We start from the raw sequence: 9,614 nt of genomic DNA on the forward strand, positions 1-9,614 counted from the left end.
TCCAGAAGCCAGCGACTGATCTGCCTTGGCCGGGAAGAGCGCAATGATGGTGCCAACTTGGGCCAGTGAAGCAACGTCCTCCACAACTAGACTGAAGAACAACAGGACAGCAACTTGTCTGTCCCCCTTGCCCTGATTCCCCAACACTGTTCCCCTCCCACCAATTCCCCAATAAAAATCTTTAAAAAAAAAAAAAAAGAAGAAGAAGAAGGAAATCTTGGGCCGGCTGAGTAGCGCATCGGTTAGGAGTTGGCTTGGGACGCCAGCTCTGAGCAGCAGGGCCCCAGTTCCGATCCCACATGCAGGCCAGTGACGCTGCGCCCTCTACAGCTAAGATGGTGAACAACAGCTCAACCTGGAGCTGGGCTGCTATGAGTCACCAGCGACAACAGTGTAGGCTGCAGTGGGACTGGCTGGCAGCAGGCGTGAGCTTTCGTGAGCCGCCGTGAGCGACCATTCAATGGCCAGTGAGTGATTGCCTCACCAGGGAAGAGCGCAATGATAATACCAACATGGGCCAGTGAAGTGACGTCCTCCACAACTAAACTAAAGAACAAAAAGGACAGCAACTTGTCTGTCCCCCTTCCCTGATTCCCCAACACTGTTCCCCTCCCCCAATTCCCCAATAAAATCTTTTTAAAAAAGAAAACAAAAAGGAGGAAATTCTGTCTTTAGTGACAACATGGATGAATCTGGCATAGTCAGTGCGCAACAAGGTTGACAGTTCGACTCTCTCCCTCCCCCCCAAAACTAGATTGAAAGTGGCAACTAAACTTAGAGCTGAGCTTTCGCCCTCTACAACTAAGATTGAAGGACAACAACTTGACTTGGAGCTAATGGGTCCTGAGAAACACTGTATCCCCAATAAAAAAAAAAATCTTAAAAAAAATTTATTTGTCAATTATACCTAAATAAAGCTGAAAAATAATTTTCTCGTATTTTTAATTTTAAGAACGAACAGATATGCAGAAAGTATAAAGTCCTATTTCCACAGAATGTATTTCTGATTTGAGGAATCATGATAAAAGCAACTATAGAAAGTCCCAAAATTTCTGTAGCCCCTTCTGGGCTAGTCCAGTTTCAACTAGGTCCTTCTTGTCAAGTCCTCTTTGCCTCTGGGCACCTTTTCTCCCTGGCATGAGTTGCCGATCCACCAGTCCATTTTCTTCTGACCAAAGAAATGTGACATTCACCTGCTTTAAAAAGTTAAGTCCTTCCCTGAGTTCCAGGTGAAGCAAACATACATTGTTCCCAAGTAACTTGCAAAGCAGTATGATTGATACCCTTTTATTAAAGCCACAATGAATGAATGAATTTCTAGGCCTTTGTGATAAGCCTTTCCCAGCTCTGATGATTCATTTAGAACCCCTCCCTGCCATTTACCCAAGGAAATGTTATTGTTGTATAGTTAACCATGCAAAACCACACCCATCCCACTGTGCAAGGCAGCAGTACTGAGGGGGTTTTTTCACCTATCAACAAGAGCAGAACCCAAACAGACTGACAATTCTCTCTGGCAGGGCTGAAATTCCTTTTTCTATTACTTATCAAATTCCAGGTTAATTTTCTTTCTATTATTCTAATTATTATAAATAAGAAGGAACATTTCTACATCACAAGTATGTTTCTTATTTATCCAATTCTTCTTTCTCTAGAGCAGCGGTTCTCAACCTGTGGATCGCGACCCTTTTGAGGGTTGAACGACCCTTTCACAGGGGTCGCCTAAAACCATTGGAAAACAAAAAGATATTTACATTATGATTCATAACAGTAGCAAAATTACAGTTATACAGTAGCAATGAAAATAATTTTATGGTTGGGGTCACCACAACATGAGGAACTGTATAAGGGGTCGCGGCATTAGGAAGGTTGAGAACTGCTGCTCTAGAGGAATCTCCCTTCTCCTACCCAAAATACTATAGTTTAGGGTACACTGTCAATTCCATTGCACATGTAATGACAGACAGGTGGGGAAAGGTGATTACTAAGTATACAGTTAAGAAATAATGTAAATGGCTTTATGCTGCTTGGTTGACTTCACTCAGTCCTTCCAGGTGTTCCCTATTGTAATCTCCTTTGGTTCTTCAGATCTTTCGATTAGAATTCTGGTTACTTCATCATATGTTAAGCTCCAGTCTAAGGTCAACTGTTGAATTTAGCCCTTTTGGTCTATGGAAGATCAAAGTCCTTTTTTGATAGGCCCCTTTTGGCTTCTGGTAAAAGTTGCTCTCCTGAAAGCCACGTGTCACATCAAATAGACCAGAGTCCTCAGAACTCTTACTCTTAGTCTACAGCTTTTATTAGACACTCTGTTAGAGCAACTGCCACCCTAAGATAGCTCTCCTATCCTCTGTTTCAAAAATACTAGTCTCTATTGTGTGATTGTTTTTTATCACTAGTCATTTTGGGGGGAAGAGAAGTTTTCTAAAGCAGTTTCCATTCCCTTGGGGAAAAAAAATAGAAGGGAGAGCCTTTGGGTCCTTCCTCACTGGGACTTGCAGCTATAACATCTTGGTGCAGAGTTCAATCCAGAGAAGACGTTGTTACTTGACTGACAAATTAACTAAAACCACCAGAAAAGCAGAGAAAGCATGCTAAATTTTTATTTTTATTTTTTATTAAGTCATAACATTGTATTATACAAATGAGTACTAAAGGAAAATTAATTTTCAGGTGACATATTGAAGTAATTTATACCTCAAATTTTTATACTTAAAGAAGATCTTAAACAGCAAATTCTAACTGTTGTATGTGGATTTCTCAATGAAGTTCAGGTATGTTTGATGAGTTTTGAAAGCAGAACACAGTACCTTGTGTTAATGATATTCCTGTTAATCCACAATATACAGTAAATTTCATTTGGAAGAAAGGAGAAAAGCTGAATTCCCTGTTTTCATGATAATTAAATATTAGCTGGTAGATGCCTGAATTTCCATGACACAACAGCCCTCTCATCACACTCTCCTTCCATGGTGATGAGGTCTTGATGTGGAATAAAACAAGTCAGCCAGAACTGGGTTATAAACATGCTTTATTACAAGTAGATAGTAGACATTGAGAATGATAAAGTAAATGGAACTCTGAACAGGTAAAGGGGAAACAAAAAGTCAAAAATATGCCCAACAGTAAATTTCAGAGTCAGAACTGTAATACCAGGCAATCATTAGAAAAAGGGACTCCATGTGGAATAGTGCAAAATAGCAGTGCCCTTTCCGTGTTGTTATCCATAGTAGGTATTCAAGGGAGAGGAACTCACAGATTCAGACCACACTGAATGACCAACATAATGTTATGATAAAACACTGCCTCCAGCCATATATCCCATGTCTTCACTCAGTCATGGTGAAGTGATGGGAATATTGTGAAGAATGGAAAGCAACAGATTGGTTGTATCCCTTGGAAAGGCTGGAGATATGTGTATAGATTAGTCCATGCTGGGGGTACTATTTTCCTGCATAGTCTTCATTATCCAGTCTATGTAGTTCCTCACTCGTGTGTAGATCCCATAGGTCCCACATTGGGGGCCCCAGGACACCAGGCCAGCTACATAGAATTTGGAATCATCGGGGTACTTTACAGCAAAGGCCCCACCACTGTCCCCATCACAGCTATCAACACCCTTCTCTCCTCCAGCACAGATCATGTTATCAGTGAAAACATAGGTTTTTATATCAACTTTTGGATTTTTCGGCTTCACCTCCTTGCACTTTGATAAGGGTACAATGGGTATCTTTGCCCCTCTGAGCAAGATAACGTGATCTCTGTTTTCTATTTTGCCCCAGCCTGAGATCAGCCCCAGGCTTCCCACTGAGAGGCTGTATTCTGAAGAGGTGCCTGGCAGGCAGATAGGGGACACAGTGGGTCCCATTTTCACTGGGTCTCTCAGCCGCACTAGTGCAATGTCATTGTCAAAATTCTTCCGTGTATCCGGGTCATCCAGGAATTCCCAGCCAGGATGAATAAACACACGCTCAGCAGTGAGCATCTGGGCATTTTGCAGATCTGAATTACGCACTGAGGTAGACCCGACATACATTATTGGTTTCTGGGATGCCTCCACAACGTGGGCTGCTGTTAGCACCCAGTACTCATCAATGAGAGCCCCACCAGCCCGTGGACTCGAAAAGAAGACTTGCCAGGGAAATTTTTTAATATCTGTTCTGAATCCTCCAAATATCTTCCCTTTTCCTTCAAGGGTTTCACTGGGGATGCCACAGACTAGAAAGGAACAAGAACAAGGTGGGGAGAGAGCAGGAAATATATCACTGGCCTTCTGCAAATCCAAAACCATTCAAAAACCTGCTGAGCTTAGAGCTCTCTAACATAGTATAGTCAACCCTGTACTTAGTCAACCATCTCAATACCTGACGAATTCTGAACTTACATAAGGAACAAACATCCCATGTTGCCAATGCTACAAGCAGGCTTGTGGGAGAAACTGAGTAAACCAAGGCAATGTATGAATTACCAGTGCCTCACACTGTGGGACAGCTTGACTCAAGGCCCCTGTAGAGCCACACCTCACCCCAGGCTCGGCACATGGGGCTCAACTGGGTGGGAGCCACACTGGGAGATCCTTTCCTCATACAGATGGTAGGGGAGGCAAGCATCTACCTTCTTCTGAGGCCCAGATCAAACACTTAATCATCTTCTTTACTGAAGTCCTAATTGCCGCTGAGAACCTCCTAGTGCTCTATGGAAGTAGGGCAGAGAGAGCTTTCTCTTCCTTCATCTTACATCTCACTCCCCGTTGACTGCTTCCAGGTTCGATCACTTTGCTATTACTCAGTATAACTAAAACTGAATTGTATTTCAGATGAAGTTGGCTTAACTAAATCCCTCACTAGTCAACCTGAATGGACTCTGAGCTGAACATACTTGAGTTCAAAGCTTGCCACTGTCCTTTACTAACTCTGTGAACTTGCACTCAATTCACTCATCTGTAAAGTGGGACTTATAATACCTAACTTGTAGGGTTGTTGCAAGGACTTGAATGAGATAATAGATGCAATCAATTAGCTCTCGGTAACACTGTTGTTACTATCAGGAGTATTATCCTGGCTTTGCCTGAGAGCCTTCTCCTACTCAACTCTGATCTGCCTGCAGCCCTTCATTTCCTTTATTGTCTGTACCTCACTAAGCTAGACTCTGATAGGCCCAGATTGTTAAGTCCTTTCCCAAGATAATTACAGCTGCTTTCTGAAGGTGACCCCACTCACCTGCAACTGTGGCTATGGCCTCTACCCAAGACTGAGCCCTGATTACCTGGAACACATTTTGGCAGCTCTGTGCCCAGCAAGTCATTCACCCAGCTCCCATTTCCAGCGCAGCGATACTCCCCTGGAACAACACAAGGGACACAGGACACACTCACCACCACATCTTTTCTCTTCCATTCCCCCCTTCCATTGAGAGCTTCAGCTCCTCTGGGATTTGAGGAGGCGATCAGAGCAAATCAATTAGAAAAGAATCTTGAGAACATCTTCCAAACCATCTCTTTTACCTCTATACTGCCTAGGGAGGGAAAGGAATAGCCTTCAATACAGAAGGAAGATGGTTATGGTAAACATTGGGAAAGTGCTTCAAAAGGGAAAATGAAATTAATGAATTAAAATAAAATTTTAAAAGCAATGAAGTGGGACATGTTGTGTCTCATCCAGCCTTTCATCTAGTACTACCAAAGCCTCTCCATCAAGAAAGCCAGTCATGAGAAAGATCCAAGATGGGGAAGTGAATAAACACTGTGCATGTTTCCTCCCATGAACAAATTAAAATTACAACTAAATTATAGAACAATAAACCTAGCGAATCATCTGCAGTCTGGCTGAACAGAAGTTTTATAACTAAGGATATAAAGAAGAAGTCATGCCAAGACTGGTAGGAGGGAGCCGGCTGAGTGGCTTAATTGGTTAAGAGCACGAGCCCTGAGCAACAGGGTCACCGGTTCAATTCCCACATGGGCCAGTGAGCTGCGCCCAAGATGAGCTGCTGCTGAGCTGCCAAAAGATAGCAGGATGGCTCAGCTGGTGAGAGCGCGTGCTCCTAACAACAAGGTTGCTGGTTCGACTCCTGCATGGGATGGTGGGCTACGCCCACCTGCAACTAAGATTGAACACAGCACCTTGAGCTGAGTGGCAGAAAGCTGCCGATAGGCGGCTGGATGGCTGCTGGACTTGGAACTGAGCTAGTGTGCCCTCCACAACTAAGATTGAAGGACAACAACTTGGCTGTTCCCCTTCCCCAATTCCCCGACACTGTTAACCTTCCTCAATAAAATCTTTTAAAAAAAAGAAAGAAAGAAAGAAAAAGAAAAGAAAGACTGGTAGGAGGGACAGAAACATGAAACAGGCTGACCCCAAACCTCTGTGTGAAGGTTAAGAATCAGGAGGGAGCTCTCAGCCATGGAATTTTCCCCCAGAGGAGCAAGGGACCCCAGCCCCATACCAGGCTCCCCAGCCCAGAGTACTGGTGCCAGAAAGAGGAGCCCCCACAACATCTGGCTGTGAAAAACAGTGGGGATTCCAACAAAACAGTGGGGATGGAAAGCTGCAGGAAACCCAGGCATCCTCTTAAACAGACCACACACAGATGCTCTGTCCAGGCATTCCCCCTGGGCTCTGGCAGAGGGACAGTGACTCAGGGGACGTTGAAGTCATACAAGGGCCAGAGTAAGGTGTGTGGCTTCATAGCAAGGGCTGGAGGACAGTCACCATTTTCCCTGTGTGGAATCTTTCCTCCCATACAACTGGCGGAAAGCACCATCTTTCCTGTGATAAGCCCTCTCCCCACACCCATGACCAAATCTGAATCTGAATTGGTCTGGTGCGCTCCGCTGGGACCCTTTGCCACCCAACTCCTCCAATGCTGGAGACACTTTCTTGAGAGCAGCCAGCCCTGCTCATATTGCAGTCTTTCTTGGGAAACTATCAGAGTCCATGGGCCGCAGGCAAGCAGCGGCTGGCTTCAGTGTGCTCTGAGACTTTTGCTGCTGAGTAGCTCCAGGCTCAGCACTGGCACCAAAGTAGAGTCTACATTAACCTGGTGACCACAATTCTTCCAACTCTAATGACTCCCCGAGACCATGCCTCACCCAACTCACATACCATACAAGGCTTTATTAGTGGCTGAATCTTAAGGGAACCATCAGGTGGAAGCAGGACTTGGGGTACCCTGGATTTTTGCGAAGCTACCCCAGGCCTGACATTGGTGGCAGCTGTCCTCAGTTCGCAGCATGGCCTCTCCCACCTGCCTCCAACATTAACACAGGCAGCGAACAACCACAGATCACTTTGTAGCTCCTACCAGGTAGTCACTGGCTGGTCACAGGCAATGGGTGACCTGGGCCTGCACCAGAGCCCCTCCCAAGAGGCCCCAGAACCAATATACTTGGAGGTTGGCTTCAGGCCATAGCAGAGTACCATGTAATTATCCCTGCCAGTGGCACACACAAAGGGCGGTCTCAACAGGCACCAGAACTCACTAGATCAAATCCTACTAAGAGGGGGAAGCCCTCCTGAGAGCAGCCCGTAAGCTATGGATGTGGCCACACCCCACAGGCAATCAGACTGAGGGCCAACGCCACCCACTGATGTGCTAATAGCAAGCAAGCTTCAACTATAACAGAAGAGTACACACAACCCAAACAAGGAACACTCCTGGAGCACCTGGAACAAGTGACCAAAGAGACTGTGCCAGGGCCTCATGGAGCACCTACTACATAAGGCCATTTGGCCAAGACAGGGACACATAGCAGATCTACCTAATACACAGAGACAAATACAAGAGGTAGCCAAAATTAGAAAACAAAAAAATACGCCCCAAGCATAAAAAATGACATAGAAACCATAAAAAGGAACCAGTCAGAAGTGAAGCATGCACTAGAAAGAATCACCAGCAGACTAGATGAAGCAGAGGATCTAATCAACAATTTGGAAGACAAGGTAGCAGCAAACACCCAATCAGAACAGCAAAAAGAATCCCAAAAAATTAGGATAGTTTAAGAGACTCTGGGACAGGACCCGCCGAGTGGAGCATTAGTTAAGAGTAGGCTTGGAGGGCCGGCCAAGTGGCTCAGTTGGTTAAGAGCTCGCTCAAGAGTTTGAGCTCTGAGCAACAGCAGTTCAAGTCCAGCCCAAGCTGAGCAGCTGCTGAGCTGCCAACAGGTAGCTGGATGGCTCAGCTTAAAAAAAAAAAAGAGTAGGCTTGTGATGCCAGCTCTGAGCAGCAAGGCCCCAGTTTGAATCCCACATGCGGGCCAGTGATGCTGGGTCCTCTACAGCTGAGATGGTGAACAACAGTTTGACATGGAGCTGGGCTGCCGTGAGTCACCAGCAACAGTGTAGGCTGCAGTGGGGCTGGCCGGCAGCTGGTGTGCACTTTCGTGAGCTGCTGTGAGCCACCATAAGCAGCCATTCAATGGCCAGCGAGTGACTGCCTCACCCGAGAAGAGTGCAATGATAATACCAACATGGGCCAGTGAAGCGATGTCCTCTACAACTAGACTGAAGAACGAAAAGGACAGCAACTTGTCTATTCCCCTTCCCTGATTCCCCAACGCTGTTCCCCTCCCCCAATTCCCCAATAAAATCTTAAAAAAAAGAGAGAGAGAGAGAGAGACTCTGGGACAACATCAAGCATAACAACATATGCATGATAGGGGTACCAGAAGGAGAAGAGAGAAAGCAAGAGATTGAGAACCTATTTGAAGAAATAATGACTGAAAACTTTCCTAACCTGGTGAAAGAAAATAGACATAAAAGTCCAGGAAGTTCAGAGATTCTTAAACAAGATGAACCCAAACAGGTCCACACCAAGGCACATTATAATTAAAATAGCAAAGGTTAAAGACAAAGAGAGAATCCTAAAAGCAGCATGAGAAATGCAACTAGTAATTTATAAGGAAGCTTCCATAAGATTGTCAGCTGATTTCTCAACAGAAAATTTGTAGGCCCAAAGGGATTGGTACAAAATACACAACGTGATGAAAAGCAAAGACCTACAACCAAGGGTACTCTACCCAGCAAGGCTATCATTTAAAATTGATGGACAGGGGCCGGCTGAGTGGCACGTTGGTTAAGAGCTGGTTTGGGACGCCAGCTCTTAGCAGCAGGGCCCCAATTCAGAGCCCACATGAGGGCCACTGACACTGCCCTCTACAGCTAAGATGGTAAACAACAGCTTGACCTGGAGCTGGGCTGCCATGAGTCACCTGCGATGGCATAGGCTGCAGCCCCTGCTGCAGTGGGCTGCCATAACCTACTGTGTGGCCGGCAGCCAGCATGAGCGGCTGGCAGCCAGCGTGAGCTGCCAAGAGCCGCCGTGAGCGGCCATCCAGAGGCCGGTGACCAATCTGCCTCATCCGGGAAGAGCGCAATGATAATACCAACATGGGCCAGTGAAGCAACATCCTCCACAACAAGACTGAAGAACAAAAAACGACAGCAACTTGTCTGTTCCCCTTCCCCCAATTCCCCAGCGCTGTTCCCCTCCCCCCAATTCCCCAATAAAATCTTTAAAATAAAAATAAATACCGTATTTGCCGGCGTATAAGACGACTGGGCGTATAAGACGACCCCCTAACATTTCCACTCAAAATACAGAGTTTGTTATATACT

At 45.6% G+C, this 9,614-nt stretch overlaps 1 protein-coding gene across 2 annotated transcripts in view; it reads right to left on the reverse strand.

Moving 5' to 3' along the window:
• Positions 1-3,013: 3,013 nt before the first annotated feature.
• C1S (complement C1s) overlaps positions 3,014-9,614 on the reverse strand; it is a 16,734-nt gene continuing 10,133 nt past the window's right edge. For both annotated transcript variants that reach the window (XM_019627701.1, XM_019627702.1), the window contains exons 11-12: positions 5,266-5,340; positions 3,014-4,218 (exon numbers count right to left, since the gene is read on the reverse strand). In XM_019627701.1, coding sequence (XP_019483246.1) covers positions 3,425-4,218; positions 5,266-5,340 — 869 coding nt within the window. In that variant the 3' untranslated portion in view covers positions 3,014-3,424. The remainder of the gene's footprint in view (positions 4,219-5,265; positions 5,341-9,614) is intronic.

The sequence above is a fragment of the Hipposideros armiger genome, unplaced genomic scaffold (assembly GCF_001890085.2).
Source record: "Hipposideros armiger isolate ML-2016 unplaced genomic scaffold, ASM189008v1 scaffold_739, whole genome shotgun sequence".
Classification (NCBI taxonomy): Eukaryota; Metazoa; Chordata; class Mammalia; order Chiroptera; family Hipposideridae; genus Hipposideros; species Hipposideros armiger.